Below are 19403 nucleotides of genomic sequence, written 5' to 3'. Positions count from 1 at the left end.
CTGTTGCGGGAAGCTTCTGAGCATGCATGAGTGTGACACAGTTTGTGTGGGTAGCATGGGTGGTGGACTGGTGGGCCCATGCGCCGGTTGCTAAACGACTGCGTTTTGAATTATGATCTTAATACTAAATTATTTAATCAGAAAAAGCGAAACAGGGACACGTGTAACAAAATAGCCATGTTCTTGTGAACTTGCTCAGAGCTCCCAGAAAAGTCATATGCGTTTCCCAGTCCTTCAATTCAGCAAACCCTAAGTTTCTCACTCGGCGTTGAAGTTTCTCTCTCTATCTCTTTTGTGTGGTTAGATTTCTCTCTCTCTCTTGTTCTTGATTCGTATTTGTTCTTTTGGATTTTGCGCCGTGGACGGAAACATTACAAATCTGAGCGAATCATTTTGGTTCAATAAGTGGCGCTTTGGCATGATCTGAGAAAACGATAGGACTATAGAATCCATTTTCAATTGATGTGTTTGTCTGTTGGTGCGATCAACAAGTGTTGAATCTCAGCTACATGTATTGATTTTGCTTCTTCTTTTTTTTTTCAAAAACAAATAATAGAGAGATTCGGTGGGTGCGAGGGATGATGTTGCGTGCTGTCATAAGGAGAGCTTCCTCCACTAGAGGCTCTTCTACATCTTCGGTTACTCTTCCTTCTGTTTTCAGATTCCTCCATGTTTTCTGACTTTTATTTTTATTCTGAATATGATTGATCTCTCTCTCTCTCTCAGGGATTGGGGAAATCACTGCAATCTTCTCGTGTTGCAGCAGCATCTTCACAAAGCATTCATTCTCTTTCAGCAACAGAGGTAACGTTTCTTCTTGATTATGTTTTGTATTTCTGGGACCATATCACTACATCAGTGACCTCATACTCGTTGATTTGTGATCCTTTGGTTTAATTTTTTTTGCTTTAATTTGAATTGTACAGACTCTTGTGCCTCGTGGAAGCCCTGCTCGTAGCTTCCATCATCGTTCTTGTCCAGGTTTCTTTTTTTTAATATATATATATATCAGGAACCTCTGTTATTGTGGGCTTGTTTAGGTTCTTTGATTTAACAATCCTTCTCTTGTTTGCAGGGTGTTCAGAATGCTCCAGGTTAGTTTTATTTTGTCCATGCGTACATTTAAGTCTCCTACATACTTTTATCCTGACGAGTTTTATATCCGTCTACTGTAGGACTCTTCTCGGCACAACCCTGCAAAGATGGGTCAGGCCTTTTTCATCTGATACTGGTATGGTTTTACTCTAGCTTAACACCATTCTGTTATTTCCAGTTTCTACGTTTGTTTATCATGCTCCGGAACCCAAAGGTCCCTTAGCCAAGTGACCCTTCATAACTGCACCATCAATTTTTTTATAGATCATATATATTATCTCAGCTAACCCATTCATTTTATTTCTGATTCAGACTTTTATGAAATGTGTGGCTCAGTTTCGTTCCGGTCCCTTAGCTCTGGTTTCTAGGTTTTTTGACACCATTTTGTATTTGTTATTGAAGGAGATGTCGTTGAAGCTGTTGTGCCTCACATGGGTGAATCAATCACCGATGGAACCCTAGCCAACTTTCTCAAGAGTATGCTTTTCTTTACATTTATCATCTTCTTGTTTCTTTTTACAGTGAACGTAGCGTATCTAATAATATTCTATTGTTGCTGCTTCTGATAACGTTCTTGTAGAACCTGGTGACAGAGTAGAGGCTGATGAGGCTATTGCACAAATTGAAACTGACAAGGTGTCAAACAGTTACTTGCTTTATCATCTCTTATGTTCTTCTTTTTTCCATGTAGATGTTTTCAGGTTTCTGGTGTAGCTTTTTATAATACTTCTTTTTTGATTCATCTATGTGCTTTAGGTGACAATTGATATTGCTAGCCCAGCAAGTGGTGTGATCCAAGAGGTATAATATTGCGTTGTTTATCATCCTTGTGGTTCTAGACCTAATTGATTTTATCATTTTATGCAGTTTCTTGTCAAGGAAGGAGATACTGTAGAACCTGGAAACAAGGTAGCTATTATTTCGAAGTCTGCAGATGCTGTGTCTCATGTAGCACCCTCAGAAAAGATACAGGAGAAAGCTGCTCCCAAGCCTTCCCCTCCTGCTGAGGAATCCAAGGTTGAAAGTCCTAAAGTTGCGGAGAAACCAAAGGCATCATCACCGCCACCGCCAACTAAACAGTCAGCCAAAGAACCGCAACTTCCTCCTAAGGATAGGGAAAGACGGGTATGCAACCTTTGTCATTTACTCTATAATATGTCTTTCATTTTTCCTGTGAGAGAAAAGCTATTTACGTTCACATGATTTGATGATGTGACATCTTAGGTTCCTATGACAAGACTTCGCAAACGTGTGGCAACTAGGCTGAAAGACTCTCAAAACACTTTTGCGTTGCTTACAACATTCAACGAAGTTGATATGTGCGTCACAGCTAAAACCCTTATGTTGATGTCTTTTATCAAATATGGAATTCTTAAAATGCATTAATAGTCAGCTCACCAACATGATATTGCTTTCTCACCTAGGACCAATCTGATGAAGCTCCGATCTCAATACAAGGATGCATTTTTTGAGAAGCATGGAGTGAAGTTGGGGCTTATGTCTGGTTTCATCAAAGTACGCTTGAAAAGTTTAACGTATCAGAACCCTACAGAAAGTAATCTTCTTTAACCGTTTGTTTCAGGCTGCTGTCAGTGCCCTCCAGCACCAACCAGTAGTAAATGCAGTTATCGATGGAGATGATATCATTTACAGAGATTACGTAGATATCAGTATTGCTGTTGGTACCTCTAAGGTTTGTTTCCGCAATTCTCTTTGATAGAGATCCAAACATTGTATGATAATACCATCTTAGGGTTGGGAGGTAGAAGTGATTGATCCTCTCTTTTTTTCTGTGTCCAGGGTCTTGTGGTTCCAGTCATCAGAGGTGCTGACCAGATGAACTTTGCTGACATAGAGAAAACAATAAACTCTCTTGCAAAGAAGGCTAATGAAGGAACCATTTCAATCGACGAGATGGCAGGAGGATCATTCACAGTATCTAATGGTGGTGTCTATGGAAGTCTCATAAGCACTCCTATCATCAACCCTCCTCAGGTTCGGTTCGGTTCAATCCTCATGATACTAAAACCTGAACAAAGGAAGGGTTATTTTCTCCCTTACTAACGCAAACAAAATCTAACGTTTGTAGTCTGCTATACTTGGGATGCATTCAATCGTGCAACGTCCGATGGTTGTGGGAGGAAGCGTAGTACCAAGGCCAATGATGTATGTTGCACTCACCTATGATCATAGGCTGATTGATGGAAGAGAGGCTGTGTATTTCTTGCGCCGTATCAAGGATGTTGTGGAAGATCCTCAGAGGCTTCTTCTCGACATATGATGATGAATAAAAAAGATCCGACACCAGAAGAGATGATAAGTCTCTTTGTCCTTTTTTTTTACCAGTTTCCTTTCCGGTAAACCGTTACAGATATTGCAATCTGTGAATGATACTTTGTGAAGTGTCTTAATAGTTCCAAGAGTTCTTGCCAGGCAGGGAAAAGCATTGGTGCATTGAGTTTTTTTTCTATTCATATACAGTTTAAACAAATCTTTACAATTTTTACTTCAAATAATGACACTGATTTTTATGGAGTAAAAAGATCTTCATTTCCATCGAGATGTTTCATGATGTGATTCAAATGTAAGACCTAACAAATCGGAAACAAAAAGTGTTTTAGCTTCTTTAATGTTTGGAGAAATCACTCAAACGCAAGTGTAGATTCTAGTATTCGAACATGAATAAACCAGAGAAACCCTTAGAAGTATATAAACCCGACTTGTATACCCTTTGTAATCAGAAAGGTTTGCCTTCTGGAAGACATCAGAGAAGTGTTTTGGAGTTCTTGTTCCACTGTACTTGCTGCTGCAGTCACTGGAATGCCTAGCAAATGGGGCATATTAGCCCAATATTTTTAAATAGCTTTTTTTTATTTGTATATATAAATATAATTGTGGTGGTAGTGGATCTGAATGACTGAATCATCTGACAGTGCAGCGCCAGAACAATTTTTGGTAATTGATTGTTGGAGGAATAATATCACTCACTGAAAGATCCTAGATTTGTAAAACTGTATTTTATATGAGAAGAACGTCACTAGTGTATTCAAGTATCATGGTCTTTTTGTTAATAAAGTAAAAAAATAATTTAGCATTAAGGGGAATTACTCTTCAACCAAGTCCAACCTCTAACATAACTTGCTTCGCAGTGCGTGAAGTGTGACTCATCGATATTTTGTACATATCAAAGCTATATTCCATAGAATTGAACTCTTAAAAATTTGTCATCTTTTAGTTACAAAAAAAAAAAAAAAAATTGGTCATCTTTTGCTTGCAAGAAAAAGCAATATAGACATAAAGCATATTAGCCATCAATATTAAGATATTTAGTTAACCAACCACACTTATACCGATAATGATTCTTTTGAGTCTTGCGTGTGAGCCAATGACATACATGAAATTAAATATAACAACCACATAATATCGATCAAATATATAGGTTCGTTAGAAAGAAAGTTGTCATTCTCTTTTGGAAGTATTATCATGTGTTCATATAATAATAGTCAAAAAGAATAAAAAAACGATTTGTTGAAATGGATAAGGGTTTAGGGTCTATAGACTATAGACCATCCCACTCATGCAATCCCAGTGGAATGCATGAAAAATGAGCAAAACTATTTTATTTTAAAGATAACTAGAGATGCTTCGAGGTGTAATGAGTATGAGCTAACGACAACACTTCCACCTTTTCTAAAGTCAACCTTTTATATATATATATATATATATATATATATATATAAAGTCCTTTAAATTTGCTCTAAATTGTTCTGAACAAATGATTGGTGTTTCGTGGTATAGTCATTTTCTATATATATGAATTTTGAAAGAATTCATGCAAAATGAGGGAGTATGTCTTCGTTTTTACTTGTTTGTAACTTGAAAACTATATATCCCAAAAGCTTCAAAGAGACGGTGAAAATTACAATTGTTTCTGTGATGAAAGCAATTGATGATGCTGTCTTTTAACTTGGATCAGATTTGTTGGAACGAAATCTAAACCAATCATTAATCTTAGAAATGATCCACAACGTTTTGACTTTGTTCTCTTATATATAAATAAGATGTTAGGACACAGATGCATGCGGTCTTTCTGACATCTACATAGAGTCATCCTTTCGTCACCGATTCACCATCAACAACCTTTTGGACGTTAAGTGGGACACTTAAACCTACTCTTCTTTCCATATATTTGCTTATACGGTGTTTGATTAAGATAGTTATGCATCAAATGTGTGATTACTTTCCAGTTAACATATTTTGATTTGAAAATCAAGATAGCAGAATTTTTTTTATTTGATCAACTTACATCTAGGTCTAAAATAGACTTACATCTAGGTCTTAATCTTTAGATCAGATTAACAAGTTTGATTTGAAAGTTTTTCGGTTATTTAATAAATTCTTACAGTTGAAAAAGATCGATTTTTAGTCTTATTTAACTGAAAACAAGTTATAAAACAACAAACAACTTTTTCCGAACGTGTATAAATGAAGTAAGAAAAAGCTACTTGAGATGGCTTCGGTTTATCTTAAACTATGTATAAGTAAACTAGTTGACAAAAAATATCTAGTACTATATAACCCCTGTTCTAAACTACGCTAAGCGCTAGTCGGGCGGCGAGTCCGGGCCTAGCGAGTTACCGAAAAATCGGAGAATACTCGGAAGTTAAGCGGGGCCTAGTTTTAAATACAATTTAATATATTTATAATATGTTTAGTTAATTTTAAACACGATGACACAAGTTCTTATACATAATTATAACTTTTTTAGATAATTTTTTGAAACGATCTCCTTTCAGTTTATCGAACATTTAGATTTGGGCGTGTTTGATACGAGAAAATCCCTAATGTAGTATATATGTGTTTGTTTTGGGTTAGATAACTAATTGTAACTATTTAGTAATCAATAATTATACAAATCTGTCAATAATGAATAAAAATAATCAATCGTATTTCAGCTTTAAAAAAAAAAAAAAAACTTAGGCGGTCAACGCGGGATTAGGCGGGAATTAGGCGGTCAACGCGGGAATTAGGCGGTCAAACGCGGATCAACGCCTGAATTCACCGATTTGGCCCAACTCGCCGCGGCCACCCACCAAATAGCGCCCAGGCGGCTAGGCGGCCGCGTTTTTGAACAGGGTATATAACTAAAGAAAAGCATCGACATAGAGAATTGAGATAAAAGTCAACGTGAATGAACTTGGCCAAGTAATACCAAACTTTGTTTAGTGTGTAGAAAGTAAACGCCAACTTTGGTTGTAGACCCCGAAAAAGTCGTATGCTTTCACATTTGAATGAACCTCACTTGGTGGTTTTGGTAAACACGAAAAGAAAATATTAAATTATAAGGAAAATAATACATAAATGTAACAGACCAAACTAAAATAATCAGACTTGATACAAAGTCAACTCTCATAGAGTGGTTTGGTTCCGAACTTAACCAGAAGAAACATATATCAACGGACGACGACTTTCCCGTATACCAGTTATCACCTTTCAAAGTTTAACTATCTAAACTCAAGATTGCTACTAAATTGTAATATAATAATTTCTACAAACACAAAATGTAGTTCTAGTAGTATATATGAAAGCATCATCTAGTTGACATTGTTTTAAATAGAATCTAATTGACTATGCTCATTGTGGAACCAAAGTCTGCAATATAAGAGTAGTCAATAAGTGATGAGAATTGAGAAGTCATGAGCAATGACATAGTCGTATATTCTTTGTCAACATTAACCATCGTCAAAGCTTAGCTACGTACCATTTTTCTTAATGTCTATAAAATTGCCACTATGGTTTTAGGTGAAATTGTCAAGAACGGTGTCGATTCTGCTGAAAGGAAACTAGAACTTGTAAAACTGTAACGTGGCTAAAGAAATGGTTTTTATAATTATCCAGAACGTCATCATCTTTTTGTACAAAACCATATTCAAGATGATCGTAATACAGAATAATATTATCCTCTTCAAAGAGGTTATTAGAGTAAAAATAAAAAACGTTATTCTCAGTGGAAGAATATTCCAAGAACAAGCTGTCTTCTTGATCCCAGATCCAATTCTCAAATCCTCCATCTTCGTCTTCCACCGATGACGTTGCTTCAACGCAATTCTCATCTTCCTCTCCGTCTTCGTTACGTTTCTCTATCTCCCCGTTGCCTCTAACTTCAATCCAACCATCCTCCGCCGTGATCCACTCCGGTTCGCCGGAGTTCTCACCTCCGACGAGTTTCTTGATTCGATCAGTAGCTGAATAATCCCATAAGTTATAAGAATTTGCAAATGGGTCTTGAATTAACCGACTTCTCGAGGTTTCACATAAATCCCAGAAACCATGATCCAACACAGTACTAGGAGAAGTAGAATTCAGACAGCAACAAGACAAAAGTTGAGATTTGTCTTCTTCTTCAAGAAACGGGTGTTGAAGCAACTCTTCAACAGCCCATCTCTGTTTCGGATCTCTGCTCAGACAATTCCTCAAAAAGTCTTTACCTTTCTCCGACAAACACTCTGGAATCTCCGGCGACTCGCCGGTGAAACCAATCTTGTAAATCGCAGCGACGACGTCGTTTAGCTCCGGCCAAGGACTCAATCCCGTAGCCATCTCTATCACCATACACCCCAGAGCCCACACGTCAGCCGGAAAACTCTGTTCTTCACCACGCGCCACCTCCGGTGACATAAACGCCGGTGTACCGGAAAATTCTAAACTCCCGTTTCCCGCCGTTTTAGCGCATCCCAGATCGGCGATCTTCGCGGTTTCTCCTCCGACCATAACGTTCTGACTCTTCAGATCGCAATGAACGACTCCTCGATCGTGAAGATACGTCAAACCTTTTAATATCTGACGCGTGTAGGATCTTATCTCCGGCTCCGGCAACTTCCCGCCGGAACTTTTAATCAAATCGTGAAGACTCCCGCCGGAAACATATTCCATGAGGAGATTGAACATCGGTTTGCTGCCGTTCTCCGTCGTCACATTGGACCCAATGCACTTGACCACGTAGGGAGAGCTCAACTTCGATAAAACAGATCGTTCTCTCTGCAAAACCGCCGATGAAGAAAACTCGGCGGATTTGACTGCGAAGAGTTCACCTGAGTTCGTGATTGCTATCGAGACAGTGGCGGTTGAGCCTCGACCAATGATTGGTCCTCTTATCCAGTTTTGTTCCTCCATTGAAACAGAGGAGGTAGGTAGAGAGAGAAACTTGTAAAGAGAGAGGTTTTAAATGCTTATGTTTAGAGTTATGATGTGATTTGTGTATATATACACTCACACAAACACAACTATGTGGTGTGTATATATATATGTATGTGTGACTTTGGCATAAGGTTATGGTGTCTTAGAGCATCTCCATCCCTGACCCCAAAAATGGGGTTCATAACTTTTTTTTTTTTTTTTTTTTTTACTTTTTCGATTTTTCTTAAAAAAAAAAAAAAAAAAAAAAAAAACCAGCCACTCGCGGGTCGCCACGTATGCATGGGACCCGCGCACAGTACTAGAGGCACCTCTTGCGGAAGAGGTGAGAGAGTAAAGTTTTAAAAAAAAAATGGGTCCCCTTGTGGGCCCCACCGCTTAAGGACTCATTAAGAGTCAGCAATGGAGCTGCTCTTAGTTCATTGTCTGAACAGAGATTATATGACATTCTTTTAATTTATATTCTTCTCTTCCTCCAATTATTATGCACCAAAACTTTACCTCATCTTTCAACTTTAATTTAATTTCAGATTATTGTCTTCTTAGATCTAATACAGCCGTTTAAGTTCGAATTCAAATCCGAGTCGTTAAAAAAAGAAATAGAATATGACTTTGATCATTGTTGGTACGTTCTTCCATTAAACAAATTAAGGAACCATGACTTAATCATGTTCTGGATATATATGGACTAGTATAAATTATATAACAATGATGCGAAACCACACTAGATTTATGAAGAATATAACACAAATGAAAGTTTGGTAATTAGTTATTCCTTCCGTTTAATTTTAACTGTTTTTAGATTTATATACATATTTTAAAAAAAACATATAATTTAGGTATTTTTAAACTAAAAACATCATTACATATATGTATAATCATATTTTAACCAATAAAAATAAACTGTAAATATTATTAATAAATTTTATACTGAAATTCTAAAACAATTGTTTTGAAAATATATATTAAAAATGACATTCCTCTATATCTCTATTATAGAGTATATCAATTGTAGTAAAAATTAATATATAATAAAATTACTCTATTTTAGTATAAATTATAGAAGATAAAATAGAAAGCCATTGGAAATGATTGAGAAAAAGCGTAATTGCCCACCATAGATTTTTTAAATTAGTATATTTTTGTACTGATTTTAATATTGTCCTGGTTTAATCCTGGTTTAATATTGTACTAATTAGTATATTTTTGTATTCTAAGTCACCCCTGAGGCATGCGATTGGCTCAATTCTGGTTTTATCCACCATAGTCATCAACCTTGTTTAGCTCTTGATAATCCATTTTCAATCAGTGATATCTCTGATCCCTTCCCCCTCTTCTTATATCATGTAATATGGTGCTTGCTTCCCTTTTGTATGTGCTACCTTCTTTATTAATGAAAACTCTTTAACAAAGAAAATATATTGTCCTAGTATGTAATTCAAAATTATAATATTACAAAGTGTTTTATATCTCTGCCACGGATAATAATTATTTCTAGATCTGCCACAGTATATATATGTATATACAGTATGGTGATTTTTCTCAAGACTTAGATGCATTGTATATCAAAGTGAGTAATTAAACTAAATCACTAGTATCGCTGTTCATCTAGTTATTTAACTTCTAACTTTTTTTTAAACAACTGCATATATCTATCTTATTAAAACAGAAACATTCTGTTGGACCTAACATTTATTTTGTAAGTTTTTAAATTAAATACACTTTTATACTTTATAGTTAAACCTACATTAAATCACTAATATTCTTTTCTTTATATTACTATCAATGTTTCCAAACAATATATTTTTTATACTACTATCAATGTTTCCAAACAATACAATAATTAATCTTAGTTATTTTATATCTATCATTTTTTCTTTAAAATTTTGTAGAAACGTCATAATTTTATAAATTGCAAAATAATGAACTTTAAAATTTGGATTATAAGATTACAAATTATGAAACTATTACAATTTAAATCCAATTAGATTACATATCGGTCATCCATCAGTTCAATCGGTTAGTCTCGGGTTTTAGTGAATTTTTTTAATATGAATATTTTAAAAACCTAAATTGAATTGCCAGACCTCCGGATTAACCGGTATAATCACAATCGGGTTGAATTTAAAAATACTGATTTAAATGCAAAAATATTTTAAATACACACTCTTTAAAAATTACCAAAATATTTGTTAAATTATTAGTAAAAAATTTCATCGTAAAATAATCTGCGCTTCCAAAGCGCGGGTCAAAATCTAGTTTAAAATTAAGAGAAAGAAGCAGAAATGAGGTTTGAAGCCCACAGGAGAGCTAGCCCACAAGCGAAAATGAAGATAGATGGGCCTTAAGGGCCATTTTAGCTAACAAATCAGCATTCCTGTTCTGAGAACGAGGAATGTGATGGAAGGAGATAGAAACAAAGTTAGAGGAGAGACTGTCGATATCCTTGAGGATGCCATAGATCTCTTTGATCTGACTTTTGGTGATGATGGCTCTGGTGAGCGTTTTGCAATCGGAGAAGAAGCTGATCGAGGGGAGGCCTAGATCGAACGCCTTTCTAATCCCGTGATAGAGCGCTAGGGCTTCTGCAACAAGAGGGGAGTCAATGTTTTCGATGATTTCAGAACCTAAGAGGTTTTGATATGCCTTTGTGCTGATGATATTCCACGCGACGCCTGATTTGTTCGAGGAGACATCCCAAGCCGCATCGACGAAGCAACGAGGCATCGGGGACGGCGCCAAAGGGGGACGATGGCTGATACTTTTTTGCGCTGCAACGGTTGTCTTCAGCGGAGATGGAGCTTGACTGTGATCCCATTCCAGTGCCGACGATAGAACTTTTGAGACGGTTTCCAGAGGCTGGATCGTCTTCTTCTCGAAGATGAATCTAGTTATTTAACTTCTAACAAAACCCATGTTAGTTATAATTTTCTAATCACGAATGTATTAATGCATACATATATACAAATTAATTAGGGCGGAGCTCTAATATTTATTTCTTAAACATTTTGTGAGGCTGAGGCAATTTGATGTGTATTGTGTGAATCAAGAAACGTGGCGGAAAAAGATTGGAGGATGACAGCTTTGACGGCATGACTGCCTGAGTGGACGGCGCCGTAACTTCTTTTTTTTTGTGCAACTTAGGCCGCCGTAACTTTGATCCACCAATTAGCCTAAATCAAGCTGCTGTCACGTGGCGGAAGCACAATCTAATTGCGGGATTAGCAATTTAGCACGAGGGATTGATTTACTCATCTGTTGAGGAAAATGTTTTTTTTACTACCTAGCAACAAAACTGAAACTTTTTTTATTTGGCTTAAACTTTGGTGAACAAAACTGAAACTTGATAATAAAGTTTAAACATGTTGTGTTTTAGCCACAAAAAAAAAAGTTTCGACACATTGTGAATCAAATATTTTGGTTTCATCAGTTATTATTATTATTTTTTAAAAACTTGTTTTAGTAATTTAAAGTTTGTAAAAGAAAGATATATTTGGATGGTATTTTATAAAATAGAAGAATTGTACGGTTCTTCTAGCAACTTTTTCGAAAAACTTTCTACCACATTTTATGATTACACTTATTATCAATTAACTGCATCAATCGCATGTAATCCGTTTTTTTTAAGGTTTAATTTCAGTGCTAAAGTAATAATAATACTGAAATTACGAATGTGGGGATTCATTATGTGAAATGTCTTTAATTGGATTGCAAGCTGCTGGGGTTATGTAAGAAGATTCTACATGGATGAAGGTTTTAAAAGGAAGAAGTGTGCTGGGAACATTATTCGCATCTCTACTTTGCTTAGATACACAACTGAATTCAAATCGTTTTTTCTTTAAGTCTAGATAGAAATTAAATATTTGAAATATAGCTAGAGATCTTTATTAATAATTGAATACATTTTTTTGGCTTTTGGGGAATGGACGGCTAAAACAAACGCGCCTTCATACATGTGACTGAGATCGAAAGAAATGAAAAGGTTTTCAAAGCGTGAAGTGAAAAGTGAGAAGTGAAATCACGCTATGTTTTTATCAGCGTTATTAGCAAGGTGTCTACAAGAGACGTTCGTTCGTTTGTTGTATGGTCTTACAGATTCTTCTGCTAATTCCACTTCTATTATTAGTTACGTGCATGTTTTTTCTGCTGCAGTTTTGTTTTGGACACGTAAACAAGGGCGGAAAGTATTAGGAATTCGTAAATTTAACACTAATAAGCCAAAACTTTGTTATGAATACACACGATTGTTTCATTTATAAGAAACAAGCAAAAAATAAATACACTAGCTATTAATCGAATGATAGAAGGCTAGCAGCAGATGTTTAAGCAAGTGACATTTTCCGTGTAATAATATATACAGAACCGGCCTGGGATAGAGGTCAATGAAACATGAACTTGGGGCCAGAGGAGATTAATAAACTTAGGAGCCAAGTTTAACCCATAGTGGTAACAACCTGGAGGAGGTAACAAATGGTGCTAGGGTCTTTTGAAAACTTTTATATATTTTAAGTTATCAAAAAATTTGAAAGATTATAGACCCAAAAATTATATTTTATGGGTTGGCAATTATCATGATTGCTCTTTTTCGTGGCTCTATTTAAACTAGATTAAGTATTGGTCAGACGAACTGATTATTTGAGGAGTACCTCCGTCTATCCATGTCTGATTTATATGAAAAAATATAGTCTCTGGTTCTTGTTTCTCTCGCTAGCGCATCCGTCCAACCATTTTGATTATGAGGAATATGAATCAGGTTCATATCTTCGAATTCTCATGTAGTCTCTGAAACATTTCGATTTTCGTCTCGAATGTTGACTACTCCATTGGATTCATAGTCATGTCCACTTAGATCAGAGCAATCTGTCTCTAAACATATCGAAGTTATCCTCTGGTCTTTTATATATGATGCTGACCAAAGTAAACATTTCATCTCAGCATGTAAAATTGAGAGGTTTTTGCTGCGCATCCGTAATCCTTAAGATTCAAAACTCATTTGATCATTAAAATTCCAGCCTAAGCCACTAAAACTGCCAGTATCGATCCATGACACATTATTTTGACAGATACAGATTCGAGATATTCAAGAGAACACTATCTCAACCTTTGTAGTAGGAGGATTGTAATAACCCCCGTTTACTTTCTATTTTCATTGTCCTTCCTCCAATATTCTACCTTAAGAAACACAAGTTGGAAAGAATCAATCGGAAATACGACTTTTTTAATAAAGAGTTTTTGTTCCTCATCTATTATATGTACCAACAGATTCATGGAACAATATTTAATTATAGTCTCACAGAGCTATCTCTTTTCTCTTCTCGTGAACGCTCTAAAATATATATAACTGTTTATGCAGAATTGAACTACTTTTGTGACAGTGTCATGTGTGTTAACTTTAAACCTTACTACAAACAGATCTGCTAATGATGGAAATTGCTTGATAACAAATTTCTGTATTTATGCTGAAAGGAGTAGAAATACAAATTATGATTCTTTCCCACTAAATCTCAACTCTAATTACTACTTAGAGCTTTTTTGGTTCTTTTTCATGATTGTTTTTTAACCTTTTTTACTTTACCCCGCTTTGTTCTACACAAAAAAAAAACTCCCGAGATATTTTTAGAAATCTTTATTTCTGATTGATTTAAAGGTAAACCCCTTATAAATCCAAAGATTCTTTAGCACTCATGAGAAGCTGAGAACTTTGTAAAAGGGTCGGCGTTGAAAAATAAATTAAAAGCACCTCCAACAAAGAACCAACCAATGAAATTCAAGAAATGAATTATACAAAGGTTTAAAAGGGAGATTGGAACCCAAAAAGATGCCTTTTTCAATCGAGAAGAGGGGCTAAGTAAAGTAAGGTCCGTCCAATAAGGGTAAGCTTCAAGTAATACCACTAAGACATCTACAAAAAAAAAACGTTCTCTTTGTAAGAGTTCCTTTCTTACGTCAACAAAAGTGAGACACTCACTCTTAACTTCATCCTACTTCCAAGCATCTCAAGAGACAGTCCTTTACACAAAGGCATCACTTTTCCTGACCTTTAATGCTTTATAGATAAATATATGCTCACCGACCAATTCACCTGAACAACGATCAGACAGACGTCACAGACCCTATAAACATTATCAACCAATACTAGTCTATTACCCAAAGAGTCTTAAATATTATAGACTAGTGATATTCCGGCGCTACGCGCCGGATTTGTATGTTTTTTTTTCTTACTTAAATTTATAATTTATTATATGGTCTTAGTAAAGAAAATGTGTAAAATGAAAATATGTAAAAAATAATATTTTCAAAAAGATTAGCGACCGTAATATATTATTTTGTTTGAAGTTATTTAGTTCAAAGTAAAATAGCATAAGTAATTGTTACTAATCGATTTAATAAAAATAGAATAAAAATTAATAGTCGTAAAAAAAAGTTTTTTTAGTTGGAATCTTAAATACTTGTGTCATAGACTGAGCTTTCTTTCAAAAAAATGTTTAAAAGTGTTAAACCTGAAAAAGTTGATTAAGGCATGTAGAAGCACCACCTAAGAAAGGAGATGATGCATAAGAAAACTGCTACTTTAAAAGTAAGCAATATTCATTAACTGGTAAACTGAAATAAGAAATCGGTGTACCTTCCCATTAATCAACAACATATCAACCCCAATATCTTTCTCCTTTCTTAACATTTCAAGCTTGCCAAAATTGTTGTAGCCTAGTTTGAACATCTCTACACTGATTTGTCTTTAACTCCGAGCAATGAAACTGAAAATTCGACAATGATTGAATTGGAAAAAGTAAAGGGAGTATCGTCCGAACTCTCACACCATCTATACATATACAATGAAACTAAGAAAGCAGGAACTAAAGAAGCATTCAATAGGAGATGGTGGGATGAATGTGATTTCTGGATTGATTAAATGAATGACCGAATCACTGGATCATTGGATTAACCGCAGATAAATTGCAGGTTAATAAATAAATTAGTTTTATTATATAATAATATATTAGCTATGAAAACAAATATATATAAAAACTAATGTTAAGAATTTTAAGTGTACATACAAAATATTAAGAAATAGTTTAGACTATTTAAAAAAGTTGTAACATAAGAATTATGACATCTAAAAAAATCAAGACATTTTCCAATCCAAAATAAACCAGAATTAAAACATTATTGTAATAAATTGTCAATAACAAAAATAAACTAACACCAGATCACATCAACTAATTTTAGTTTTCTCTAAATTTTAAAACTTACCAGCAATTTCTTTCTAAATTTGTCACGTCACCATTTTTGGGATATTTTTCAGTAAGAGCATTCTCTAATTTATTATAATCGATCTCGCCAGGTTTTCTTCTTCAACAATCCAAACTCTGTTTTGTAAATAATATGATCATATGATTTTATTTTTTTGATCTGTAAATTAAAAATGTAATGATTTGTATTAAATTAAATTAAATAAAAAAAATTTACTTACCTTTCTTGCCAAAGTAAATTGTAGTGTAGGAGAATAATAAGTCTCATCGTGCTTCAGTCTGTTTTACGGACGTGCAGCTCAAGCACAATCATGATTCACTTTTTTGCAAACGTAAATTGTAGTGTAGAAGAAGAGGAAGACGACAATAAAACTGAAATTTCAAAATTTTAATTAGAAATTTAGTATATAAAAATTAATTTCAAAATATAACTTAAACTAAAAATAGTAAAAATAAATATTATCTATTGGTTCAACCTGTACTACAATAAAACCCAAACTCGATTTCTATTGGGTCACAGATTTATTAGTTCAATTACGGATCTGGATCAGATTCAAAACACTCTTATAAACGCTTGGACATGTATCAAGAAAAGTTTAACCTCTCCCTCCCCATTTATTTCACAATTAATACCAAAATTCATTAAATTTAAGTTGAGAAAATATTTTAATTATTAAAAAGAAAATGCCACATGGCATTTTTCCCCCCAAAGAGATAAAAAAGCCTACTTTATTAGTATAGAAGATAGTCAATCAATTATAAAAGAACTTACAAGGCATCAGCTAACATGGCACGGATTTTGGCTCTTAGCTCATCTGAAACTTGAGTTGGTTCGTTTTGCATGCTATCTTCAAGATCAGACTTTGAAACACTCTCCTTCTCCACTGTTATCTCATCTTTCTTTCTAGTTTACTATTGAATCTGTGTCATCATCTGATAAATCAATATGCTTATCATGCTTCCTTGATCTGTGATGATGGCTACGTTTTTCCTTAGAATAATCGACATCTTTGTTGTGTTTACTGGATCTGTGTCTGTGTGCTCACGCTCATTGTCAGAAGAATCATATAACTCAAGCATGTCTGAAGTTTTTTAGTGTTTGTGTCTATGACGGGAACGGGAACGGCTGTGATACTCATCATCGGAGGAGCTTGTTTGGCTGCCTGGGGACCGGGTTTCAGCATGGCCACAAACATTTTTGCACGTTTCAGTCTTTCTGCCTTCAACTTCTGCTCATTAGACAAGCCTGCTTCATAAGAATCAGCTTCCAAGGCTTCATAAGAATCAGCTGCCAATCCAGAAATCAGTTGACCCATAAATTTGGGACATAGATGAAGTCATACTACCATCACTTCCGAGGCTCTTAGAAGTATCATCCCAGGGTTTGCCTGATAGAATCCCTAACTGGGAATTCCTTCTGCCAGCTTGAAGAATAGCAGCAGCAGTATTTGCATCTACAGTGACCCTCATCTGTGGTTCGACGGGTTTGAATGGTTCCTCTTCTAACGCAATTTTTGGTTTGTCACTAACCATTTTTAGTTTCTCTCTTTTTGGTAATATCTCGCCTTTGTTACATAATCTTAACTGCACATGAAATCAGCCATTGTGTATATCATAGTGAAACTTAAAAACACAAGGTTTCAAAGCACATGATAACACACAAAAATCTGCCGCAGGAACTTGAAATAGAAGTGTACCTCTTCAGCCTCTTGGAGAACCTTCCGATAATATGCATGGTATAGGCTAGCTGGACGCAAGAATGGAAACATCCCGTACTTAACATCTTGTGCAGCAAGAGTAGCCTCAAGTTCTTTCCCTTTCTCTCGGATGAAGTCAACTATCTTACCAATGGCTCTTTTCATCTCAAAAGGCGGCTCCAGAATTTGCAGTTCAAACTTGGGTTGTGCCAGTATTGCAACTTTTCAGAAGTCAATAGTTTTTCTTTTGCAATATCTTCTGTATTGATCTGTTTCCTCTCAGCAGCATTTGTCTTTTTATAGAAGGTGCTTGTTCATTTGACGGAAGAGAACGCTTAGGGGTTACATCTCTCAATGTAACAATCTTTGCAGCTTCTTTCGACCCTTCAGATCCATTGGAACCAGCTACTTAAACATCATCATTATCTTCAGCAGACTAGTTTGTTTTGCAGCCCCTTGCTGATGGTCTGGCATCAAGAACCCAGAAGTTGGGTTGCTTCCTTGTTTGACTACTCTCCGGACAATTTCAGATTGGCCACCATGTTTGCTTACAAAGCTCGAAGTTCATGCCATGATCTGATGTATTTCTCAGCTGGTGGCTGAAAAAGAAAGAGAAAAACAATTAGCAATGTGAAAATCTAATAAGTAGAACCTGTGGCAAAAGACGTGTATTTACAAACTTAAATCTCACATAAGTAGGGAGTACAGAAAGAGACATACAGAAATGGTGTCTAAATACCTCTCTGACATAACATACAAGATTCTAATGGGGATATGAGGACAGTATAGTATCAGTGCTCAGATTATATCAGAAATACACATTCCAACTTGCACATCAAAAGGGTTATAACGCAATCACCTAACAAAAAAACAAAACATTGATTTGTCGCACAACCAGATGAAACGTTATACACATTTTTCCCATCACGACCACAAAAAGTAAAATCTGTCTTAGCCAGATCGGTTTTTGAACGGAATTGGAAAACCTCCTCAGTGAAGTGAGATCAAGGGAAGTGATCATACAAAGCAAAAGATACCATCCTTGACTATTTAATGTGCTAATATTATACAACAGTTCAAGAAAGTTGTAGATACGTAGAAGAGAGTGTTGAGTTCATAGCAACGTGTAAAATCTAGATTCTGCCAACTCTTCAATTCAGCTTTTATACACACACACACACACACACACACACATGACATGTATATACTTATAACACCAATAATTACTCAAACCTTTCAATAAACCAGCAAAAAAGAAAAAAAAAATCAAGTATCGACCTGATATTCACTGTTATCATCCTGTAGGGCGTTTAAATTCGATTCTGTCTGCCAAATCTAAGATAAACGGAGTTCATTCATCATCCTTACCGCTCTCATAGATGGAGATTCCGCCGGTAAATCAAGATAACCCTCGTGATCGAGGTCCGATTCCAAGTCGTGGTCGTCGGAAACCGAACGGCAGCGCTTGATATGTGGAGGAGGTGACGAACATCATTCCGGTCAATAAAAAGGCTGTTCCAGTCAACGGGCGCCGTCAGGGAGTTGACGAAGGTTAGGCATCGAATCATCGTCGAAGAAGAGAGCGTAACGGCCGACAATCTCCAGATGCGTTGATGATTTTGAATTTGTCTGTGTAAATTGGAATTGGAATTGTGATGACGACTTCAAAAGAGGTCTCTTTACTAGATGACGTCGTTTCATACACTTTTTGATTGCCTTATGAGAGGAGAAGGTTTGTGTCAGTGCTTTTCAAACCACACCGGCTAATGAACCTCGATTTTTTTGCACGTCCGATCGGATTTAATTGTTTTGAACTAAATGTAATGATTTTATTTTGTAATAATGTGCATATATCTTTATAAAGATAGATCATGTTATTAATTAAAATATTTTAATAACTATAATGTTTAGAAAATTTGAAAAAATTGTTTCAATAATCATAATGTTTGAATTTAAAAAAAAAAATAATAAACTGAAAATATAATAAAATAATTTAATAATAAAAATAAAAATAATAAAAAACACATTTAATAAAACTAAGTTATGTGTTTGAATTTGGAGAAGTTGAATTTTCCCATCATTTTCTTCCATTACTAAGACATATTGAAAACAGTTATACATTATACTCACTATCATCACGTGAAAAAATACCACATTACCAAGAAGG

The 19403-nt window shown here is 35.2% G+C and overlaps 2 protein-coding genes and 1 pseudogene across 2 annotated transcripts; 1 reads left to right on the top strand and 2 right to left on the bottom strand.

The window, feature by feature from the left end:
* Positions 1 to 141: 141 nt before the first annotated feature.
* Positions 142 to 3649, top strand: LOC108827241 (dihydrolipoyllysine-residue succinyltransferase component of 2-oxoglutarate dehydrogenase complex 1, mitochondrial). Its single transcript, XM_018600601.2, has 15 exons — positions 142 to 299; positions 557 to 638; positions 727 to 804; positions 927 to 981; positions 1076 to 1094; positions 1176 to 1231; positions 1498 to 1572; positions 1676 to 1731; positions 1852 to 1896; positions 1963 to 2220; positions 2320 to 2414; positions 2520 to 2610; positions 2678 to 2788; positions 2896 to 3090; positions 3185 to 3649. The coding sequence occupies exons 2-15, from the start codon at positions 579 to 581 to the stop codon at positions 3374 to 3376; spliced, it is 1386 nt and encodes a 461-aa protein (XP_018456103.2). The 5' UTR covers positions 142 to 299; positions 557 to 578; the 3' UTR covers positions 3377 to 3649.
* Positions 3650 to 6906: 3257 nt separating this feature from the next.
* Positions 6907 to 8353, bottom strand: LOC108824682 (mitogen-activated protein kinase kinase kinase 18). The gene has a single exon (XM_018598085.2). The coding sequence runs from the start codon at positions 8266 to 8268 to the stop codon at positions 6907 to 6909; it is 1362 nt and encodes a 453-aa protein (XP_018453587.2). The 5' UTR covers positions 8269 to 8353.
* A 5666-nt stretch (positions 8354 to 14019) lies between these two features.
* LOC108824681 (uncharacterized) lies at positions 14020 to 17986 on the bottom strand (annotated as a pseudogene).
* Between the last annotated feature and the right edge of the window lie 1417 nt (positions 17987 to 19403).

This window comes from Raphanus sativus, chromosome 9, assembly GCF_000801105.2.
Source record: "Raphanus sativus cultivar WK10039 chromosome 9, ASM80110v3, whole genome shotgun sequence".
Lineage (NCBI taxonomy): Eukaryota > Viridiplantae > Streptophyta > Magnoliopsida > Brassicales > Brassicaceae > Raphanus > Raphanus sativus.
This window is presented reverse-complemented; position numbering and strand designations above follow the sequence as displayed.

What these genes read in the sequence shown, in the direction of transcription:
- LOC108827241 (XM_018600601.2), top strand. Translation starts at nt 579, where the DNA reads ATGATGTTGCGTGCTGTCATAAGGAGAGCTTCCTCCACTAGAGGCTCT. An exon ending in ATTCTCTTTCAGCAACAGAG is followed by an intron (nt 805 to 926) that starts GTAACGTTTCTT and finishes TGAATTGTACAG; the next exon opens with ACTCTTGTGCCTCGTGGAAG. An exon ending in TTGCTGTTGGTACCTCTAAG is followed by an intron (nt 2,789 to 2,895) that starts GTTTGTTTCCGC and finishes TTCTGTGTCCAG; the next exon opens with GGTCTTGTGGTTCCAGTCAT.
- LOC108824682 (XM_018598085.2), bottom strand. Translation starts at nt 8,268, where the DNA reads ATGGAGGAACAAAACTGGATAAGAGGACCAATCATTGGTCGAGGCTCA.